Below are 24177 nucleotides of genomic sequence, written 5' to 3' on the forward strand. Positions count from 1 at the left end.
GTGGAAATCTCCCAAACATATACATTAAAAGCAATAGAAAGCTAAAAGAGGTCCAGACTCTTCCCCTTCTGGCTAATTTTGTTAACATGCTACTTTTGGAGTACATTATGCCCACTTTTGCTTTTTATCATGGAACTTTAATTACTGCATGCTTTTGTAACTATGAACATTTTAATCTATCATAGCGTAAACAGAGGAATTTTGTTGGTTAAAACAATAATTGTGTACATTCAGCAACAGGGCATTAAAGTCTGTATAAACCCTAACAATAAACTTCTCATATTGTCTCAGTATTTCTTTGTTCAATTTGCCATTAAAATGTTTTTTTTTATATTTGTTTGATATGCAAAAAGTAACGTCAAGAAATCAGAGTTGTCCTATATACATATATTTTGTGTTGGAGAAAAAACTGGGCAGGGCAGACAACACTTATGCCACGTACACACGATCGGAATTTTGGGCAGAAAAAGCTCTGATGGTGTTCCTGATGGAATTCCGATGGGATTTCACTCAAGCTGTCTTGCATACATGCGGTCACACCAAATTCTGACCATCAAGAACGCGATGACATACAACAAGTATGACGGGACTAGAAAAATGAAGTTCAATACCTTGTAGGCAATAACATCCATCTTGTAGTTGAATCTGAGCATGCGTGAGTTTTTGCGCATCGGAATTGGATACACATGATCTGCATTTCCGATAGAAAGTTTTTCCGGCAGAAAAATTGAGAACATGCTCTCAAATTTTTGCTGGCGGGAATTCGACCAGCTAAATTCCGATGGAGCATACACATGGTTGCATTTTCCCATAAAAAGCTCTCTTCTGTCTTTTGCTGGCTGAAATTCTGATTGTGTGTACGCGGCAGTATACAAAAATGAGGAACTTTAATATAGTAAAGAGGGACCACTTGTCCCACCAAAAAACATACATAGGATAAAAGGAATTTGCATATTAGTATATCTATTTTAGGCCACATAGAATATTAAACTGGTATTAAACTCAAAACCAAAATGCAGTTTACCAATCCGTAGATGCAGAGGCTTCATTTGTTTTATTTTTTAGGCTTTTTTTTTTTTTAGGCTTTTTTCTGTCTGTTTTCACCTTGTGAGCTGGCCAGCATCACCGGTCTAGGGGGAGGGGAGTCCTACTAAATGGAATCGCAGATTTAGATACATTAACAAATTGAAGCACGCTCCAACACTTTATATAACTTTATAACCAGTTACAGCAACAGTTTAATCTCTTTTGGGATAAAGGTTTTGCATAAATAAATAAAAGTTGGTCAACCTTCCAACTGCTACATCTGCAGGACAGCTTGTTCTGTTGAAAAGAATAGACTTACTGGCAGGCTCACCAGATGAAAACAAAGGAAAGAAAGCCTACAAAAGAAAACAAATTCAGCCATTACATCTAAGAATTGGTAAGATTCAATATAATAAATGTTTGCTTTTGAGTTTGTTACCACTTTAAACAAAATACCATAATTATACTCACTGTAAGTGAATTGAAAATACTGTACCCCACATATTTTTTCCTAATTTCTTTTACCAATCAAATAAAATGTAATTCTATTCCTATCCATCATTTATCACCGTTCACCATGTACTTTAGGAACATCTTTCTGCTCATATCAATTGTATATCCATATGGGAAAAGTGTCTGGCCTAACCTGATTTCATACCTCTTTTTTAATAGAGAGGGTCATTTATCCCGCTCTTACATCTGGAACCTGGAGGAGAGCTGAGCTAGTATATCCTACTGATAGTTGATATTATACAGTATTGTGTAATTTCTTATTTATCTGAACTAACCAATAGTAATATTTAATATTTATTTGCAGGGAGAGCGTGGCGATATAGGTCCTATTGGACCTGCAGGAAGAGCTGTAAGTAAAATGTTTTATGGGTATTTACATGCTGCTATTGTCGTTGCTTTTTTCAATTTGGTTTAGTGATATTTAGTGATAATGGGTTATCAAGTATGGATATTTCACTGGCAATATCTAATAAGTATATAACATACATTAATTATTAAGTGTGACCTTTGATTGCATTTCATTACCACGTCATTAATATTTTGAAATAGCAGATTTTTCCCTCAATGCCATTAATGGTGCTGTACCGATGTTTGCTGAGTTCTTCTGGTTTATTGTGGGTCTTGTTTATCAACCACTACTTTATTTCTATATAGCAACAGTGCAGTGTGGCAAAAAAGGAAAAATGTAATTTGCTTCTATAGACAACAATTGTTCTTTTGCTACACATTTTGATAAATAAGGTCTCATATCTCGGTATTGTGGCATGTCCTGCGTGCAATATATGACTGTACATAATGACATACTATAAAGCTTATTAAAAGGTTATAAATATATAATTTAAGAAATCACTACTGCACATGGACTGCTTTTTATATGTAATATATATATATATATATATATATATATATATATATATATATATATATATATATATATATATATATATATTTAACAAAATATTACATTATATGATATGGCATGATTGACTTTTGTTTTTCTAATAGGGATTGCCAGGTCCAACTGGGCTTAAAGGTGACCAGGTAAGATAGATCACCTATGTTGTATGTCATGTAATGGACATGAAGCTATTGTATTTTTTTTTTTTTTTATTCTGTCTATTAAGTTTTGTAATAACGAATACAAAAAACAGTAAATGACAGCCTGATAAAAGGCCTCACACTACAGACATAACACAAAAAATCTCTGTATATCATCTGAGGCTGTTCACTTCACTGGGGTCAGGACTACACATAAAAAACAACTGATTGTTTTATTTAATAGAAACACGTACTATTAAGATGTGTTTTTATTTTATTTTTTTACAGGGCATTCAAGGTTTTCCAGGAGCTCCAGCAATGGGGGTAAATACTGCTTTTCAAGTACTCAGTAGCTTTTTAAAACTGGTGTTAAAAAGTGTGTAAGTGCAATTTAAAGTGATTTTTTAGTATATTTTTTGAACAGAGCCTTAACAAATATACAATTTGGGACATTTTCCAATCAAATTAACAATAAAAAAATAAAATTAAAAAAAATATAGAGTAAATTAGGCTAACTTTAATTTAGCAACAGTTTTTATGTGTATTTGCAACTCCTGCAAATGTGCACAGGTTGCACAAGATGCACAATTATGAAGTGAAGTCAGTTTTTTATTTGGCCATGACTCACAGTGCTACCTTAGAGCAGCTAAGGGAGAAATGTATTAATGAAACTTATTACACGTTGTGCGGCGACTTATAGCATTTTCCGGGACTGTGAAATCACAAGTGGCGGGGTCACCATGTGACATCACCCGGTGACTTCGCCCCTTGTCCCTATATAAGAGAGTGTCATGTCAACATCAGAGGAAGAGGGAAGAAGAAGAAGAGGAGAAGAAGAAGAAGAAAAAGAAGCAGAAGGCGGCAGCAGCGACAGAAGACTGGACCAACGCTAGTAAAAGAGCTGGAAGAAGAAAGCGGAGGCCCGGCAAGAAGAACCGAAGAGCGGGACAAGACCCCCAAAGAGCGGGACAAGACCCCCGGACGGCGGTGGCAACAAAGGAGAAAGCCAGGCTCCTCCGCTAGTAAACGAGCTAGTAAAAGAGCAAAGATAGCGGAGGAGACTGGCGAGAAGACCCCCCGAAGATGGAAGAAGACCCCCGGAGCTGTCTAATGAAGTAATTTAAAAACCTATGTTGTGTTTTTTTTATGTACAGTTTTTTGCCCAGGTGAATGGGTAGGGGTACATCGTACCCCATACTCATTTACATAGGGTAGGGGGCTGGAATCTGGGGGCCCCCTTATTAAAGGGGGCTCCCGGATTCTGATAAGCCCCCTGCCCGCAGACCCCGACAACCAACGGCCGGGGTTGTCGAGAAGAGGCCCTTGTCCTCATCAACATGGGGACAAGGTGCTTTGGGGTAGGGGGCCCTCCTGGTACAGCTCAGGAGGGGGGGCGCTCACTCGTCCCCACCCCCTTCCCTGACCAGCTGGGCTGCATGCTCAGATAAGGGTCTGCTATGGACTTTGGGTGGACCCCCACGCCTTTTTTTTGGCGTAGGGGTTCACCTTTAAATCCATACCAGGCGACGGGGCTAGCGAGGTGTCAATCTTGCCGATGGAGGCGGCGACATTGACTTCCTTCACTAGCTCCGTCTACCTGGAGCCATGTTCAAAATGGGTGTGGGCAAGTCCGTTCATTTCAAAAGTCCGGCGGACTCCCGCCATAGTCTGGAAAAGTCCGGTAGTGTGTGGGCAGGTCCGCTCATTTGGAAAGTCCGGCGGACCTCCGCTGCAAAGTCCGCCGGATAGTCTGATCATGTGTACCTGGCATAAGGAGAAAAGTTCAGGTGAGGAGGAAGCTGCTGCCTCTCCCTAGCATAGGCTGCCATGCGGCCTCAGATGACTGACCTGAGGGCCTGAAGCCTTGAAGCTACAACCCAGGGTTCCTGTGCCACTGAGGGAGGATGTCCACCGATCTGGTCTTAAGCCACTGGTATAGAGTTTGGCTTGGAAGTTGGAAGGAGGCTACCAGCGGTCCCGGGACATTTTGTGAGTACAGACTGCTGAAGGGAACTCTGAGACTGAGTGTGTTGCTGAAATCCCCCTCTTGGTCCTAGAAGTTTGCATACTGGAGTGTGAGCTAAGGGGGGCACTGGATAGTGGCTTGAAGAAACAAAGTCCAGTGAGTCCCTTTTGCTATAAAAGTAACTTGTTTACTCTTTACAGACGCTGTATGGTTCAGCAGATAATCTGCTCCACAGTTCTACAGAGGGAGTTGTCCTCGCTTGTGCATAGTTAATTTGGAGTATCCTACTAATTATCATCTCCTATCCAAGTTCTCCAAATAAAATATAAAAACACATCCCCTAGAGTGGTCGTTGGAGACAACGAGCAGAAGAGTGTGTGCACCTGGCTGTGTGAAAATACTGTGTAACTGGCTGTGGATTAATCAGTGGGAGACTCGGGTACAAATATCCAATTAGCTCCTACAGGGGTAACGCTATGTGTATATAGATATACAAGTTTAGGTATTACTTTTATTCAATGCATTTGCTGTATCTGACTGCTAAGTCAATGTGTGTCTTGGTTTTTAGGAGAACTAAACCATTTATGAAATCTGTGTTTTAATAAACATATTGTGTGCTTCACAGGTAGTTGGACCTACTGGCAAGAAGGGTGCTAGAGTAAGTGTAAAGTTTAAGTAAACTGTTCATTTTAAAATTAACATTTGCTGATTACAGAGTTGGAATAATTTGTAAAAGAAAAAAGTAATTAGCAATACTTATCTTTTTGTGCATGTACTTTTCATTCTGCATGACTATGCACATAAAAGGTGCACTATTTACAACTTCAATCCAATATGTGTATTCAGGTATGAGGGTGACCATACATTGCTCATTTAAAGACAAGCAAAACTAATTTGTGCACTGGTTGGCACAATTAAGCCATAAATAAAGGCTATCCTGACAGGCAAAGCTCCGCCATTGCCAGGTAGTTTCAGAGCTTGCCTCTAAGTGCCCTTCACACACATTGGCATTGATGGGCTGCCTTTATGGCCAGAGAGAATGTGAAAGGGTGGGAAGAGCTAGGCAAACTTTGGCCAAAACTTTGCCTGCCTGAACAGCCCACTGTTGGGCGCTAAAAAGAGGAAACTAAAGCCTGCAATTGCATTTTCTGTTTTATTGCTTTTTATTAATATTGTACAGTATTTATATAGCACCAATAGTTTGCGCAGAACTTTAAGAAATAAAGGGAGACAGTACAGGTACAAAATAATTCAAGGCAAAAGGGATAAGTTGCCCATAGATTGTTTGAAATCCAATTGGTTCAGTGGGGACTGGCTGGATTTTAATCAAAATGGTACTTGAGGAAAACTATGGAAAACGTATGTCAATCAGCAGCTTTCAACAGAGGAGTTTGGCTGTCAGAATACAGTGGCAAAGTGGAGGATCGGTCCGTTCACCTCACATGCATGGATGGAAATTTTTTTTTTTTTTTTTACAATCTAAAAGCTTTCTTCATTTTTTTTTTTTTGCTGCTTTTTGCCTCTTTGTACTATTTTCATGTAATTCCTATTCAGTCTAGAACATGTACAGTATTTAATTTTACATACATTTTTCATAGTTCGTATATAAATGATTCTCTTTATTTGTCAGGGTGATATCGGACCCGTTGGACCCCAAGGTTCTAAAGGAATCAAAGGAGATGAAGGAAATAAAGGAATCAAGGTATGACACAAAATGCACTAAACAAGCATATTTTCTAACCCTATATGCAGATATTTTAGTAACAGCTTTTGAAGTAAAGAAAATACATAGACACTAATAATCATATGAGCACTAGAAAAGTTACAATGAAATTGCACTGACCTCATTTTCCTACATGGTTGGGTATCCCCATGAAAACCAAATGCCACAAAATCCACTAACAAAATGCGTGAGGTCACCCCAAAATTCTATTGCAGACCCTGCGATCTGGGGATCCCCCTGACCACCGACACTTATAAAATATACAGAGATGTGGGGTCTCCCGGTTGCCATCATCGAACATATGTGGACATGGACATATATGATCAATGACACCACAGGGGAGGAAGTGAAGAGATGGGACAGGATGTGTGTCAGTGATTAGCAGTTTTTTTTTCGGTGGGTTGGAAGACAACGACCATTGTGATTGCATTATTAAAAGAATTGTTAAAAACATCCGCTGTCTTTATTTACGCCTTACATTTTTTTTGGTGAATGAGTAGGGGTGCTATGTACCCCTTACTCATTCACATAGGGGGGTGGGGTAGTATCTGGGGGCACCCTTATTGTTAAAGGGGGCTTCCAGGTTCTGATACCTTCCCCCCTCCCACAGATCCCTATAGCCACGGGTCCAAGGTTGTGGGGAAGAGGTCTTTGTCCTCATCAGTCCTGGAAAAGTATCTCCTTATGTTAAGGACATGTGGCCTGGTATGGTTCAAGAGGTGGGTGCACACTCTAGAGGGGATTTTTTTCCCTGATTTTTTCATGGGATTCCCCCTTAAAACTCATACTAGACTTGGAGGGCAGGTATGAGTTATTGGGAAACCCCATACCTTTATTTGTTTTGTGTAGAGCCTCCCATTGACATCTCTATAAGACCCTCATCTAGGATAGGGGTCTGGTACTGGTATAGATGAGTGGAATTCCTGTCTGCTCTCTACATTGCATACATGTGCCACCATACAGGTAGGGTCAGAGAGTCCCCCCAGGCATGTTATTTTGCATTTGTAATGTTTCACTTTGAGCATGACTAAAATCACTGCTCCCCACCAAACTGATTTAAAAGAAAAAATCTGCTTTGGTACATGTCCCCCAGGGCAGTGCCCAGCCTCCATGCCATTTGTGTGACAATCTTTTACCTATTAGGCTATAAAATGGCCATTAGTGTTGTTAACATTTGGCTCTCATTCACTTAAAATGGTTATAAATCTCTGACAGGAAATATAAACAAAGCACATCCTTTTATGCACTTGTCTCCATCCAAACCACTGAGGGTTTTTTCTGCCTGCTGCCTCATTCCTCTGTTATCTGCAGGGGTCACTTCTGACTGCTTTTCCCGACGCCAAAAGATAAAAAGGTGACGGGTGAGAGGAGCTAGAGCACACAACCTATGACTGATATCCTGAGTACTGCATGTTCTGCTGTACTGTGAGGGGGTGTGTCCCTTTCCTTTAATCAGGACTCATAGCTCCCCTCACTGAGGTCTGCAGTGTAATGCCACGTACACAGGATCAAACAAGCGGGTGGAAAAGTCCGGCAAACTCAAGTCCACCGGACAATCCCCCCGTGTGTAGCCTCCGGCATACTTTTTTTTTTTAAGTACGACGGACTTAGAAAGTAGTTTTGCACTCCAATCTTCCCGCCGGACTCGCATTTGGGCGGCCAATCCGGCCGTGTGTGTGCCAGTTCGCCGTACTTTTGAAATGAACGGACTTTTCCCGCCCGGAGAAAAGTCCGCTCATTTCGAGCGGGTCTCCAGGTAGGCGGGGCCCGCGAAGGAAACGTCACTGGCCCCGCCACCTGGTATGGGCTTAAAGGGGAACCCCAACGCCGAAAAAAAACGGCGTGGGGGTCCCCCTAAGGTCCACATCAGACCCTTGTCCGAGCACGCTACCCGGCCGGCCAGGAAAGGGGGGACGAGCGAGCGCCCCCCCTCCTGAGCCGTACCAGGCCGCGTGCCCTCAACATGGAGGGTGCCTTGGGGAAGGGGGGGCCGCGCAGCCCCCCACCCCAAAGCACCTTGTCCCCATGTTGATGAGGACAAGGACCTCTTCCCGACAACCCTGGCCGTTGGTTGTCGGGGTCTGCGGGCGAGGGGCTTATCGGAATCCGGGAGCCCCCTTTAATAAGGGGGCCCCCGGATACCGGCCCCCCCACCCTATGTGAATGAGTATGGGGTACAATGTACCCCTACCCATTCACCTGTAAAATAAAGTACAAAAAAAAACACAACACACAAGATAAAATAGTTTATTGCACAGCTCCGGGGGTCTTCCGTCTTCGGGGGTCTTCTCGGCGGACTCCTCCGCTATCTTCTTGTAGCTCTTTTACTAGCGGAGGAGCCCGGCTTTCTTCCTTGCCGCCGCCCTCTTCTTCCGACTTCGGGGGTCTTGTCCCCCTCTTCGGTTCTTCTGCTGGGCCACCGCGCCTTCTTCTAGCTCTTTTACAGGCGGTGGCCCGGTCTTCTGTCGCCGCTGTCACCGCCGCCGCCGCCTTCTGTTCTTCTCTTCTTCTTCTTCTTCTTCAGATGTTGCCTCGTCGAGTCCTCCGCTCACAATGACAGGGACCGGGCACGCGGCGACTTATACAGGGACAAGGGGCGGGGTATTCGGTTGATGTCACATGGGTTGATGTCACATGGGTTGATGTCACATGGAGACAGTCCCATCATCCTCCGAGACTGTGACATCGTAAGGGGGCGGGGTCACCATGTGACATCAACCCATGTGACATCAACCGAAGACCCCGCCCCGTGTCCCTATATAAGTCGCCCTTTCCCCTGTCCCCGTCATTGTGAGCGGAGGACTCGGCGAGGCAACATCTGAAGAAGAAGAAAACAGAAGAACAGAAGGCAGCGGCGACAGCGGCAGCGGCGACAGAAGACCGGGCCACCGCCTGTAAAAGAGCTAGAAGAAGGCGCGGTGGCCCGGCAGAAGAACCGAAGAGGGGGACAAGACCCCCGAAGTCGGAAGAAGAGGGCGGCGGCGAGGAAGAAAGCCGGGCTCCTCCGCTCCTTCCGAAGACGGAAGACCCCCGGAGCTGTGCAATAAACTATTTTATCTTGTGTGTTGTGTTTTTTTTGTACTTTATTTTACAGGTGAATGGGTACCCCATACTCATTCACATAGGGTGGGGGGCCGGTATCCGGAGGCCCCTTTATTAAAGGGGGCTCCCAGATTCCGATAAGCCCCCCGTCCGCAGACCCCGACAACCAACGGCCAGGGTTGTCGGGAAGAGGCCCTTGTCCTCATCAACATGGGGACAAGGTGCTTTGGGGTGGGGGGCCCGCGCGGCCCCCCCTTCCCCAAGGCACCCCCCATGTTGAGGGCACGCGGCCTGGTACGGCTCAGGAGGGGGGGGGGGCGCTCGCTCGTCCCCTCCTTTCCTGGCTGGCCGGGTAGCGTGCTCGGACAAGGGTCTGATGTGGACCTGGGAGGACCCCACGCCGATTTTTTTCACCGTTGGGGTTCCCCTTTAAGTCCATACCATGCGGCGGGGGCCAGCGACGTCTCCTTTGCGGGCCCCGCCTACCTGGAGACGCGCTCGAAATGAGCGGACTTTCCTCCACGTGTGTGGGCGAGTCCGTTCATTTCAAAAGTAGGGCGGATAGTACGGCGGACTTAGTACGCCGTATTAGTCCACTGAAAAAGTGCCGTGTGTGGCCAAGTAGCCCGTTCGGAAAGTCCGACGGACAGTCTGGCGGGAAGTCCGCCAGACTAAGTCCGTCGGACAGACGTGTATACGCGGCATTAGACTTCAGATTGTGTTGTTACAAAGCTGAAATCCAAACAATCAGATAATTGTAGAGATGAAATACATACATGAATACTGTCTTACCTGTCAAAGGATTTGTATTTTTATTCATCCAGTTCTAATATTTAAACAGCTCTGCCTAACAGTACAGCCTTGTCTAACAGGGGAGGGGATCAGATCTTTGTGCAGTTTTACATATACTTTCAGGTCCCCTCCTTACCCTATGAAATGACCATGAAAGGAGAAGCAGCACACTGATGAGCTTAACTTTTTGTCACTTTGTTTTCTCCTTCTAACAGCATTGCTTATTGTTCACTTGACTAACGCTGCTGTACGAACTGCACACTTTTGATCTGCAACACACTTTAACAACATTTTACAATTTACTTTGTCATAGTGTCTTGTTAAATGCAAACTATATATTTTTTAAAGGGGGAACCAGGCTATGGGATCCCTGGCCAGGCAGGGCCAAAGGGAGAACCTGGTGAAAGAGTAAGTAAATTATGCACTTATTCCAGACTTTAAATTTTAAATAAAAATGTGAATGCTTATAGTCAACCTCTATACAGATATAACAAGTGCAGGTGCATCTAAAAAAAATTGAATATCATCAAAAAGTTCAGTAATTCAATTCAAAAAGTGTAATTCATGTATTATTTAGATTAATTACACACAGAGTGATATACTTGGGGTTATTTACCAAAGGCAACTCCACTTTGCACTGCAAGTGCACTTGAAAGTGCAGTCACCCTAAATCTAAAGGGTAGATCTGAAATGAGTTGAAGCTCTGCTGATTTTATCATCCAATCATGTGCAAGCTAAAATGCTGTTTTTTTATGTCCCCCTCGGATCTACAGCGACTTTACTTCCAAGTGCACTTCAAGTGCACTTTCAAGTGCACTTGCAGTGCAAAGTGGATTTTCCTTTAGTAAATAACCCCCACTGTATTCCAAGCATTTCTTTCTTTTAATTTTGATGATTATGGCTTACAGCTAGTGAAAACCCAAAATTCAGTATCTCAGAAAATTATAATATTACATAAGACCAATAAGAAAAAAGGATTTTTAATACAGAAATGTAGGCTTACCGAAAAGTATGTCCATGTGCAGTATAGTACAGGCATACCCCACTTTTAAGTACACAATGGGGTTCATTTACTAAAGCTGGAAAGTGCATAATCAGGCTCACTTCTGCATATAAACCAATGAGCTTCCAGGTTTTATCACCAAAGCTTAATTGAACAAGCTGGGGTTAGAAGCTCATTGGTTTCTATGTAGAAGGGAGCCTGATTTTGCACTTTCCAGCTTTAGTAAATAAACCCCATTGCGTACTTAAAAGTGGGGTATGCCTGTATGCACTTAATACTTGGTCAGGGCTCCTTATGTATGAATTACTGCTTCAATGCGGCATGGTATGGAGGCAATCAGCCTGTCTCACTGCTGAGGTGTTATAAAAGCCAGGTTGCTTTGATAGCGTCCTTCAGCTAGTCTGCATTGTTGGGTCTGGTGTCTCTCATCTTCCTCTTGACAATACCCCACTGTATTTCTATGGGGTTTAGATCAGGCAAGTTTGCTGGCCAGTCAAGCACAGTGATACCATGATCATTAAACCAGGTTTTGGCAGTGTGGGCGGGTGCCAAGTCCTGCTGGAAAATGAAATCAGAATCTCCATAAAGCTGGTCAGAAGAGGGAAAAGCATGGAGTGCTCTAGAATTTCCTGGTAGAGGGCTGTGCTGACTTTGGACTTGATAAAACACAATAGACCAACACCAGCAGATGACGTGGCTCCCCAAATCATCACTGACTGTGGAAACTTCACGTTGGACTTCATGCAACTTGGATTCTATGCCTCTCCATTCTTCCTCCAGACTCTGGGACCTTGATTTTCAAATGAAATGCAAAATTTACTTTCATCCTAAAAGAGAACTTTGGATCACTGAGCAACAGTCCAGTCCTTTTTCTCTTTAGCCAAGGTAAGACTCTTTTGATGTTGTCTCTGGTTCCAGAGTGGCTTGAAACAAGGAATGTGACAGTTATAACCCATGCTCTGGATACATCTGTGTATGGTGACTCTTGAAGCACTGACACCAACTGTAGTCCACTTCTTGTGAATCTCCCCCAAATTCTTGAATGGCCTTTGCTTCAAAATCCTCTCAAGGCTGTGCTTATCCCTGTTGCTTGTGCTGCTTTTTCCACCACACCTTTTCATTCCACTCAACTCTCCATTAATATGCTTGGATACAGCACTCTGTGAACAAGCTGCTTCTTTAGCAATGACCTTTTGTGACTTACCCTCCTTGTGAAGGGTGTCAAAGACTAGAGATGGCCTTGCGGTTTGCCCGGCGGTCGGTTCGTGGCGAATTTTGCTCGTTCGCGATGCGCCAAACCGCGGACTTCTGGCGCTGTTCGCGCGGCGGACATATGCGTTTACATTGTGAAGAACTTTGACCCATGACACATCCATCATGGGGTACAGGACAGCCAATTGAGACATTTCAGCAAATGGACAATTGGACATACCCCCACCTTATAAATAGACCTGATCTGGCGGCCATTTTACATTCTGTCTTTTGTCAGTGTAGGGAAAGGACGCTGTGTGGAGCAGGGACAGTCACTAGCTATTACTATTAGGTCCACAAAAGTCCTTTTAAGGACTGGTATAGGTGTACAGTATATAGGGTTGTAATACACTTATACTTTCTTTCAAATATAGAAAGTAAATTATGGTGAACTGCTGTGCTGCTGACCGATTCTGCAGCTGTCTTTTATCAGGGTAGGGAGGGACGGTTTGGTGTTTGGAGCACGGACAGTCTGCAATTTCCTAGCTACTAGGTCCACAAAGGTCCTTTTAAAGACTGGTATAGGTGTGCAGTATATAGGGTTGTAATACACTTATAATATACTTTCTTTCAAATATAGAAAGTATATTATGGTGCACTGCTGTGCTGCAGAGTGCTGACCAATTCTGCAGCTGTCTTTTATCAGTGTAGGGAGGGACAGTTTGGTGTTTGGAGCAGGGACAGTCTGCAATTCACTAGCTACTAGGTCCACAAAGGTCCTTTTAAGGACTGGTATAGGTGTACTGTATATAGGGTTGTAATACACGTATAATATACTTTCTTTCAAATATAGAAAGCATATTATACTGCACTGCTGTGCTGCTGACCGATTCTGCAGCTGTCGTTTCTCAGTGTAGGGAGGGACAGTTTGGTGTTTGGAGCAGGGACAGTCTGCAATTCACTAGCTACTAGCTAGCTACTACTATGTCCACAAAGGTCCTTTTAAGGACTGGTATAGGTGTACATTATATAGGGTTGTAATACAATATAATATAATATACTTTCTTTCAAATATAGAAAGCATATTATAGTGCACTGCATGCAGTGCTGCTGACTGATTCTGCAGCTGTCGTTTCTCAGTGTAGGGAGGGACAGTTTGGTTTTTGGAGCAGAGACAGTCTGCAATTCACTAGCTACTAGCTCGCTACTATTAGGTCCACAAAGGTCCATTTAAGGACTGGTATAGGTGTACTATTTGGTGTGCAGTATATAGGGGTGTAATACACGTATAAAATACTTTCAAATATAGAAAGCATAGTATAGTGCATTTCCACTGTGCAGCATTGGGACTGCTGAGCGGTTCTGCAGTGATACTACAAAGAGTGACAAAAGCAATTAGAAAAAAGTATTATAGCTGGTGTGATAGACCAGTGCCCCCCCCCAAAACGACAGATTGAAGCGGGGTGTTATATATCTTCTTCCACATATAATGCACTTCTCTAGAGACTTTTTTCACAGGGTCATTGAAAAAATGACAGGCAGAGAAAGAGGCAGAAGACCATCGGAAGTTCGTCCATCACTATCAATGACTGTCTTCTGGACAACAGTAGTCTTCCCTGTAAATGTGTAACCCACTAAACCAAACTAAGAGACCATTTAAAGACACAGGAAACCTTTACAGGTGTTTTGAGTTAGTTAGCTGTTTTAAGTGTGACACCTTGGGGGTTATTTATGAAAGGCAAATTCACTTTGAACTGCAAGTGCACTTGAAAGTGCACTTGGAAGTGCAGTCACTCTAAATCTAAAATGGAGTGTGATTTCAAGTGCACTTGCAGTGCAAAGTGGATTTTCCTTTAGTAAATAACCCCCATGTCTCTACAATGTTGAACTTTTTCACAATATTCACATTTTCTGAGATACTGATTTTTGGGTTCTCACTAGCTGTAAGTCATAATCATCAAAATTAAGAAAGAAATGCTTGAAATATATCACTCTGTGTGCAATAAATCTATATAATATGAGTTTTACTTTTTGAATTGAATTACTGAAATAAATTAACTTTTTAATTTCAAATTTTTTAAGATGCACCTGTATAGCTGCTTCCAAATTTAAAAAGTAATTAAATGGGCCACTAGATATACTGGGTAATTGGAAGAAGATAATGAGATATGTGAATAGAGAGGGAAACTGAAGATTATGGTAAATAGCTCTCATCTTGTGCTGTTGTGCTGTTATCTTTATTCCTTATATTTTCAGAGATAATGTGGGAAATGTGTAGACATGCACTACTGAAAAATTTGTTTGTTTAAGTTTTTTTTGCTTTTTGGGTCATTCGTTATCATCGAAATTCATAAATTCAAAAATTCGGTAATAGTAAATTCAGAAATGTGAAAATCCGAAAATCTGAAAATAATAAAGAAAATCTGAAAATTCTAAAGAATGAAAATCTAAAAATTCAAAATAATTACTAACTAACTAAAAATTCTTAACTATTAAACTATAGGTATTGGAATTTCCTTTCAAATTTGGCTGCTAGAGAATGCAATGAATTTATTAACTTTTCCGAATTATCCGAAATAACAAATGCCTAAACAAATGGAATGGAATGAATTATTTTTATTAATAATAATAATAATAATAATAATAATAATAATAATAAAAAAAACATTTTTATTATTATCATTATTGTCATTTATTATTAATTTGTTACATTCCATTAGTTTAGATATGGCTTTTGTTATTTTGGATAATTTGTGAATTTGGATAAATTTGTATTTGTTACAGCCAAATTTGAAAGGAAATTCCAATACCTATAATTTAATAGTTCGTAATAGTTAAGTTATTAGTTTTTTGTTCTTTTGAAATTTCGAATTTCTGAATTTTCAGGTTTCTGGATTTTCGCAATTGCAAATTTCCAAATCTTTCTTTGATAATTGAAATTTATGAATTTACAAATTTTCGAATATTCGAATTTACAGATTTTCTAATTTATGAATATTTGGAAAAGTTTGTTAAATTGGTTTTCGTTCCTTCAGATATTTCCAAATGAACTAATTTGTCGAAATTTGTTAAAAAATGTATTCGGAAAGAAACAAATTGCACATGTCTAGAAATGCGTACCCCTGTGCTGATGTTGATAATGTCCACTTTGAAAGTCTTGCTGATTATGCATTTTCCAGTACTGTTGATTAGCTCAGAAACTACCAACACCCTGCATTGTTAATCAGCTTTCTTTAGGTTGCAGCACAATTGGCATTGAAAACCAGTAGTGTTCTTAAGGTATGCTGTGACACCCAATGAAAGCCAAGCTCACTAAACTCTGATGGCTTTGGGAGATACATTAAATAGAATACATTTTTAAGTAAGAATGAAGAGAGCCAACCAGATCCACACACTACCCATTTACTACTATTTTAAAATGGCACTTTACCCACATTTATGTGTTACACAAATCTGACTTCTCCTCTCCCCTTTCAGAAAATTGCACATACCATTTTTTTATAGGGAGGATCCTTATTTTTTTTAGTGGAGCACTGCCGCCACTTCCTTTCTGTCCTTGGTAGGAATAACATCCTCCCTACCCGAAGCCTCCTGTGATGCCAATGTCACGGATCCCGAGAGGCTTTTGGGCAGTTTTTAATCCCACTACACATGCACAGTGCAGCATCATCAGGAGAACAGCAGCTAGGACCCAAAAGAGACAGCTTGCCTCCAGATGATATCACAAAGACGATGGAGGCACCAGACCCACAAAGCAGCAGCTTTTGGCTGATATGAGTGGGACAGAGCTGAATTTGTTGCATTGGTGTGTAGTGTATATTATTTTATCTCAACCTCACAAGATCAGGTAAGAAAGGGTCAATATAAAATTATACCCAAGAGAATTTCCTCTTTAAGCAACATGTAAAAAGAACTGACTGCAGCATTTTCAGCACCTTTATAAGAAACCTTCACATATGCAGACACAATAACCCAAGATATTGGAACAATGACCAATAACCAAGATGTGGAACAATTTTTATTGGATCAATGAGTCAAAACATATCATAAATACATAAAACATGAAACAAAAACTAGAAAGTCCACTTTTTATGTATAGCAGCGCATGCACATTTTTTTTCAGAATATGCGTAAGAGTTCAGTTCGGTGTTCAGAAGATAGGGTGCTTTATTCAGTCGACCTGCGTTTGTGATTGAAACCCAGCTTCCACCATACAAATCACCACTTGTGGTACCAAGGCCGACCCCCTATGGGAATGCACTCACCAAACGTATGAAACCAATAAGCCTTCAGAATGCCATTGCAGCTCTCTCCTTTTACCACCAGTTATCTCCTTTGTGGGAAACGGCTTTCACATATAGGAAACAAAAATGGCCAGACATAGCATAATACTGTATAACAATATTTATTATGTAAAAGCAAAATCCATATATGCGTACCAAGTAAAAAACTGTTTAAGCGTTTAAAATACTGTGCCTTATTCCGCTGTGTTGAATCCGTCCGAGGAGACCGACCGTTTATAACGTGCACTTAAAGGTATGTGCTTCCGTATTTCCTCGGATCGTTGGAACGCAGGGATTGAGGCGCACTTGTCACTTCCGGTATAGTTACGCGCTGACGCGTTTCGTCATTTCCGACTTCATCTGAGGGCGTCAGAGCGTAACTATACCGGAAGTGACAAGTGCGCCTCAATCCCTGCGTTCCAACGATCCGAGGAAATACGGAAGCACATACCTTTAAGTGCACGTTATAAACGGTCGGTCTCCTCGGACGGATTCAACACAGCGGAATAAGGCACAGTATTTTAAACGCTTAAACAGTTTTTTACTTGGTACGCATATATGGATTTTGCTTTTACATAATAAATATTGTTATACAGTATTATGCTATGTCTGGCCATTTTTGTTTCCTATATGTGAAAGCCGTTTCCCACAAAGGAGATAACTGGTGGTAAAAGGAGAGAGCTGCAATGGCATTCTGAAGGCTTATTGGTTTCATACGTTTGGTGAGTGCATTCCCATAGGGGGTCGGCCTTGGTACCACAAGTGGTGATTTGTATGGTGGAAGCTGGGTTTCAATCACAAACGCAGGTCGACTGAATAAAGCACCCTATCTTCTGAACACCGAACTGAACTCTTACGCATATTCTGAAAAAAAATGTGCATGCGCTGCTATACATAAAAAGTGGACTTTCTAGTTTTTGTTTCATGTTTTATGTATTTATGATATATTCTTGTCTTTTAAAGCAGCAGCAGTTTGAAAGATGACACATTAAGTTAATATTGTAATTAAACACCCAGGAGCGCAGAGCAGTGTGCTATAGGGGTCGGCGAGAATTTGTGTTTTTAGCACTACCTTTTTTTATAATGAGTCAAAACATGCCATGAAAATTATGGACAAATCAAGTAACATTTAGGTAACATTTAAGTAACATTTAAGTGTAATACGTTTTGGGTTCTAAAGATCATGAAAAACATTTTTTTTATTTTGGCTACATAGTACTCATTTTATGCACTTAATGATTTTATTTTAAAGGGAAACATTGGATTATCTGGAAAACCAGGCCCAAAAGTAAGTTTTTAAAATATTCAAATGTTTGCTAACTTTATATATATTTATATAACCTGTACATCTCAAAAAATCTTGCTAACACTTGGGGGCAACTAGAGAGGTGGTTTCTGGGATTTACATAGCTCTATATGACAAAGGCTCATAAATATTAATGCTCTTGATAAATCTGCTACACAACAAAATATCATAAATATATTCCAGATGCAATGCAATGGGAATGATTTACTAAAGATGTAAAGACTGATTGCTTTGCTGAGTGAATGTTGGTAAATAGGGTGAAGCTGTATTCACATTGAATACCCAATCATGTACAAGGGAAATTAAAAATTATTTTTTATTTTTTGTAAGCTCTTTATTGGGTAATCACAGTGAACTCTGACTCCCCTTTTTGAATAAGATTTAATTTTAAATTTAACATACAGTACATTTGCAAAGTGAACATTTACTTTTTTTAGTGAATGGCTTCTATTTCTCCAGTAAATAAACAACAATATTTGTGATTATACTGTATTTACATCATTATCATATGCATCTGTTAAGTGATCATATTCTTGCTAAATTGTGAAAGTGTTTATTGATGGCTGAGTAAACAAAATTTCCAGCACATTTGATAACTTGATGAATGTTGTTTGAAAGAACCTTAATATTCAATTTCCTTTTAAAATATCGCTTTGGCATGAATGGGCTTTGACAAACAAAAACCACATAAACTGTTAGAAAGTTGCTTATTTGAAAAACATTTTCCATCCTGCTCCCTCAAATATTCTTTTTACTGGGGTTAGAAATAAGCCTCAATTTGGCTCCACTAACTATTAGAAATGTGAACAAAAATCCTTACAATTAAAAATTTTGAATAAAATTCTACTAGTGTATGAGCCAGATGCAGAAACTTTAGATGATGCAAAATGAACACTGAAATAGTAAATACTTTCAACATTTTGTATAGGGAGAAGATGGTGACAGGGGACAAAAGGGTGAGCCTGGAACAAGTTTGACCTTGCCTGGAATAAGAGGTAAAGATGTAAGTAGAAATGGTAGAGTCCTGGAAGGACAGTCAATTCATGTGCACTATTAAAAAATCCAGACATTGAATAATCTATTGGGGAATCGAGAAACATAGATCATATTCCCACAGTGGGAAGGTATTCTAAGCAATGGTGGCCTGTCTATAGGGGGCATAGGGGTACCACCCACCCATCCATGTGCCTTGCCCCTTAATCTACATGTGGGGCACCGGACGCAAGGATTCCAATCAGGTTTTTTTTAAGCACCTGATTAGAGCCAGAGGCTCTGATAGGCTTCAAGAAAGGGTGGGCTTGGGGCTCAGGGCGCAGTGCTCTGAGAGTTGACAATCACAAATGAATATCCGCTATTGTCACACTGATTCTCCTCCCAGCCAATCCGGAAGCAGGTCCCGGGACCCATTTCTGATTGTCCAAAAGGGGAAGAAATCCCATTGGCCTAGGAGGTTCAGGGAGGAGATGCGTGGACACCATGATGCCAAGGAAGGAGATACAGGGGAAGCCTGACTGACTGACGACCCACCAGCCGCCACTAGAACTCCCCCCATGCCCTGACATGTGCCCTGCCCAGTCCAGTGTAGTAAGTTTCTGCTGCTGGCAGACTGCATCACTTGTGAGCCAGTGGCAGAGGGGGAAGTGGGTAAAAAGTTAAAATTGCAGTCACGCGGCCGTGCAGGGATGGCACTGCCTCCTCCTCAGTCTCCCCATTGGCCTAGGTGGTGGAGGGAGGAGACTTACAGACACCATGATGCCAAGGAAGGAGATGCAGGGGAAGCCTGTCCGATGACTCACCAGCTGCCAATAGAACTCCCCCCATGCCCTGACATGTGCCCTACCCAGTCTAGTGTAGTCGGTTCCCACTGCTGGCAGACTGCATCACTTGTGAGCCGATAGCGGGGGTGAGTGGGTGAAAAGTTCACACTGCAGTGATACAGCCGTGTAGGGAGGGCACTGCATCCTCCTCAGTCTCCCCTATGAATAAGCAGAATAGCATAGAGTGGTCCAGGTGGAAGGAAGGGTGGGGCACCCAGGGCAGGTGGAGGGGGCCCAAGAGATGGGAAAAACAGGCCTGCTGCCTCTACATGCCATGATGCTGCAGAGCTGTGTGTGATCCTCCGCTGGTACCCATCCAGCAGCCTCCCACCTCATGCCTGCTCATCTCCCTTGCTCTGGGTGTCCCCCCCCCCCCCCCCCCATCTCTCCCTCCAGTCTCACTCCCAGCACAAGGGCCTATGACTGCTGAGGAGATACTGCAGACTGTGGAGGATTACAAGGCTGAGGTTGAGAGGTTGGAAGAGAAGCAGCAAAGGACCACTACTGTAAAGGTCCACGACTACCTCCACCTGGGGGCAGATGCCTATAAAGGTCCAATGACCGATTACCATCTAGGAGGAGGTGAGATGCATGGCGAAAGTTGCCATGATGCAGAGGAGGAGGAGATGCAGGGCAAGTAACCGCCCACCCGGAGGAGCTTTACCTGCAACCTAGATGGGGTAAGTGCAGAACTGATGACCGACTGACTGGGAGGGGGGGTGTCTGGGTGCATTTTATTGCCTCCTCACCACCTGCTTTAACTGCTTGGACCCTGCACAAGCACCTCCATTCACTTGAATGGGTTGCAATCAGCAGGCATATAGGTGGTATAATTACTGGCACATCTGCAAAGCATTGCAACAGTGGTATGTGTATACCCCTGACCACTGCCTCTGCAGCTAAAGGGGCTTGCAGTTGCTACCATGAGGTTTTACCACCCCAACCTCATGTGTGAAAGAGCCCTAATAATGTAGCTAGTCCCCAACCACCACCAAATCAGTCAGTGTCACCAGAGCAGTGCAGTTACAGTGATTTGAGTTTTTTTTTTTTTTAAATACCAAACATAAGCAAAATATGTTTTGAGGTATTATTGTAAGTATGCCTATACTGTGTGAGAGCAAAAAAATAAACATTGTATTTAATTTCTTTATTTTGCAAAAAAATTGTGACAAAAATTACAACATCAAAAATCTCACCATGGCTCCTACTACTGTAAATACCTTGGACTGCCCATTTTCCAAAAAAGGGACATTTGGGGGCAAATTTATGAAGAAAGATTATTTATAGTATTTGTAAAAAGTTTTATTACAGAAACTAAGAAAAACGTATATAGTAAAAAGTCCTTATATAGTAAAAAGCAAAAAACCCGGTTGTGATTATATACCATCAAAAGAAAGCTGTATCTATCTAAAAAAGTGTTGCATGACTATATTGTCATTTAAAGTGTGACAAATGTCCTTGACTGAAAGGGGGTTTAACAGTCTAGTCTTCAAGAGGGAAACTAATGCTGTTTAATAAAAGACAAAAAGGGGATTTTTCTTTATATGTTAGTTTTTTTTATCTAAGAATTGTAAAAATATATCACAAAAAGAAAGCCTTGTTTGTCCTTTAGAAACACTACATGTATTAGAGCCCGTTCACACAGGGGCAACTCAGATCCGACTTCAGGTTGCCCCTAGTCGCCTCAAGTCACGCTACATGTAAAAATCAATGTAAGTGAATGAGAGCCGTCTTAATGCACACTACTGAAGTCGCTCCGACTTCAGAAAAGGTTCCTGTACTACTTGTATCCTACTTCTAGGTGACTGGTAACCATTTATTTCAATGGAAGTCGCCTCCAAGTCGGATCTCCGTCTATATTGAGGTGACTCGCACAGAATTATCAGCTCCACGCCAAATTTATTTAAAAAATCCGGCGTGGGTTCCCCCTCCGGGAGCATACCAGGCCTTTAGGTCTGGTATGGATTTTAAGGGGAACCCCCTACACCGAAAAAACGGCGTTGGGTCCCCCCCAGTTTCATACCAGACCCTTATCCAAGCACGAAGCCTGCCCGGTCAGCAAAGGGGTGGGGATGAGCGAGCGCCCCCCCCTCCTGGACTCTACCAGGCCGGGTGCCCTCAACATGGGGGGTTGGTGCTTTGGGGAAGGGGGGCGCCCTGCGGCCCCCTACCCCAAAGCACCTTGTCCCCATGTTGATGAGGACAAGGGCCTCTTCCCGACAACCCTGGCAGTTGGTTTTCGGCGTCTGCGGGAGGGGGGCTTATCAGAATTTGGGAGCCTCTTTAATAAGGGGGCCCCCAGATCCCGGCCCCCCACCCTATGTGAATGAGTAAGGGGTACATCGTACCCATACCCATTCAAAAAAATGTCAATAAAAAACACAACACAATTTTAGAAAGAGGCCGAACAGAACGGAGAAGTCGTCAGAAGACCCCCCGACGTCGGAAGAAGACCCCCGGAGCTGATTAATAGATTACTTTTAAAACTTGTGTTGTGTTTTTTATTGACATTTTTTCCCCAGATGAATGGGTAGGGGTACGATGTACCCCTTACTCATTCACATAGGGTAGGGCGCTGGGATCTGGGGGCCCCCTTATTAAAGGGACTCCCAGATTCCGATAAGCCCCCCGCCCGCAGACCCCAACAGCCAGGATTGTCGGAAAGGGGCCCTTGTCCTCATCAACATGGGGATAAGGGGCTTTGGGGTGGGGGCCGCAGTAGGGCACCCCCCTTCCCAAAGCACCAACCCCCATGTTGAGGGCATGCGGCCTGGTACGGTCCAGGAGGGGGGGGCAACCACCCGTCCCCACCCCCTTCCTGACCGACCAGGCTTCGTGCTCGGATAAGGGTCTGGTATGGATCTGGGTGGGGACCCCACGCCGTTTTTTCGGCGTAGTGGGTTCCCCTTGAAATCCCTACCAGACCTAAGGGCCTGGTATGCTCCCAGAGGGGGAACCCATGCCGTTTTTTTTTTTATTTGGCGTGTAGTTCCCCCTTGAGAGCTCATTGTCTGATTGGCCATGGCCAAAGTCGCCTGGCCTGGGGCGACTTAAAGTCATGATGTAAGTTGCCCCAAGTCGTGTTGACAAGTCGTGTCCCAGTTGCCTACAAAAGTCACATTGGAAGTCGTGTTGCCCCTGTGTGAACCGGCTCTGTGTTATATTAAGTAATGACACACCTATTGTCATATAACCAGGTCCATGGTAGAAATATAAACACTGCTCTGGTCTACAGGTGTGAAAGCTGAAGTAGTTGTAGTGAACAAATGAATGTAAGCCAACTTCATATTAGCACGCAGAGCTGCATGCTGATGTGGTTTTTAGTAAAAGAGGAGGAAGTTGTGCTTTTTGTAGGAAACATGTAGGTTGTCTTTGATAACCTTTTCAGAAAATGCTAATTACTAGGCTGTCTGTTGTTTTGATATTTTCTAGGTTACTGACACAGAACAAGCATGCAGCATGTGAAATTCAGATCTACTCTTTCCTGATCAGTGACTCATAAAGTACAGAACCCATGGCAACCTGGTAGTTAGTATTTTCAGAAGAAGTGGTTAGCCAAGCAGCCTACATATTTTCAGTAGAGTCTTCTTTTAATGTATGCCATACACTGTGAATAGTTGTAAACTAGTGGGCGTTCTTACCACCAACAGTGTACTTAAAAAAAAAAATGTTCTTAAACTATTTTCAATTGTAATATCAAAGGCAGAGAGAAGTAAGGTTTTTCTTGTTTTTAGGGTGAACAAGGCATGAAAGGAGATCCAGGAGAGATGGTAATTATCTACAGTGCAATACGTTATCTAATATGTTTCATGAATAGCACTAGTCACTACCACTATCACTACTAGTCAAAACTCTCAGATGCACATATATTGCAGTTTTTCACTGTACTAAATACTAAAACTTCAGAGAGGGTATATGGTGTTAGGAAAAGGTGAACTAACCATATAAGTAAGGAGCATTTTCAGTAAATACACACTATTAGTTATTTTTATAGATGCATGGAAGTAGATTTTGTTTTAAATAATTTTTTTGGTTACATAAAGGCAGGGCTTTTTTTCTCAGAGAATAGGTTCAGAAACTCCCCCTTTCTGAGTCCGTTACTTGTCTCCACCCCCTAACCATCTCCGAGCACTATTTCATAATTCCATTCCCCACGCACCTCTCAGTACCGCCCCTTTTAGAGAATACAGAGCCACGTTTCATTTTGTGGGGCTAAATAGTTTGTATGGAATGTGGTGATAACAATAAAACAGTAAAATAGATTACCTGTAACCAGACCCTCCCAAACAATGATATATTTCTCCCAGCAACAATGGAACCCTTCATAAAAATACCACCCCAGCAACAATAGACCTTGAACAGCAACAACAGATCTCCCAGCAGCCAGCATCAATAGTAGCCATCTCTCAACAATAGATCCCTTCTACCAACAATTTACCCCCCCCCCCCCCCCCCAGCAACATAATCTCCACCCCAC

General features: G+C 42.3%; 1 protein-coding gene across 1 annotated transcript in view; it reads left to right on the forward strand.

Annotated features, from left to right (window-relative positions):
• LOC143960916 (uncharacterized) overlaps positions 1 to 24177 on the forward strand; it is a 614677-nt gene that overhangs the window by 241445 nt on the left and 349055 nt on the right. Inside the window, exons 43-51 of the mRNA XM_077469935.1 lie at positions 1844 to 1888; positions 2545 to 2580; positions 2866 to 2901; positions 5169 to 5201; positions 6174 to 6245; positions 10449 to 10508; positions 17830 to 17865; positions 18812 to 18886; positions 23435 to 23470. Of these exons, the coding sequence (XP_077326061.1) occupies positions 1844 to 1888; positions 2545 to 2580; positions 2866 to 2901; positions 5169 to 5201; positions 6174 to 6245; positions 10449 to 10508; positions 17830 to 17865; positions 18812 to 18886; positions 23435 to 23470 (429 nt within the window). The remainder of the gene's footprint in view (positions 1 to 1843; positions 1889 to 2544; positions 2581 to 2865; positions 2902 to 5168; positions 5202 to 6173; positions 6246 to 10448; positions 10509 to 17829; positions 17866 to 18811; positions 18887 to 23434; positions 23471 to 24177) is intronic.

The sequence above is a fragment of the Lithobates pipiens genome, unplaced genomic scaffold (genome assembly GCF_037356315.1).
Source record: "Lithobates pipiens isolate NorthernLeopardFrog02 unplaced genomic scaffold, aLitPip1_a1.2 Scaffold_8, whole genome shotgun sequence".
Classification (NCBI taxonomy): Eukaryota; Metazoa; Chordata; class Amphibia; order Anura; family Ranidae; genus Lithobates; species Lithobates pipiens.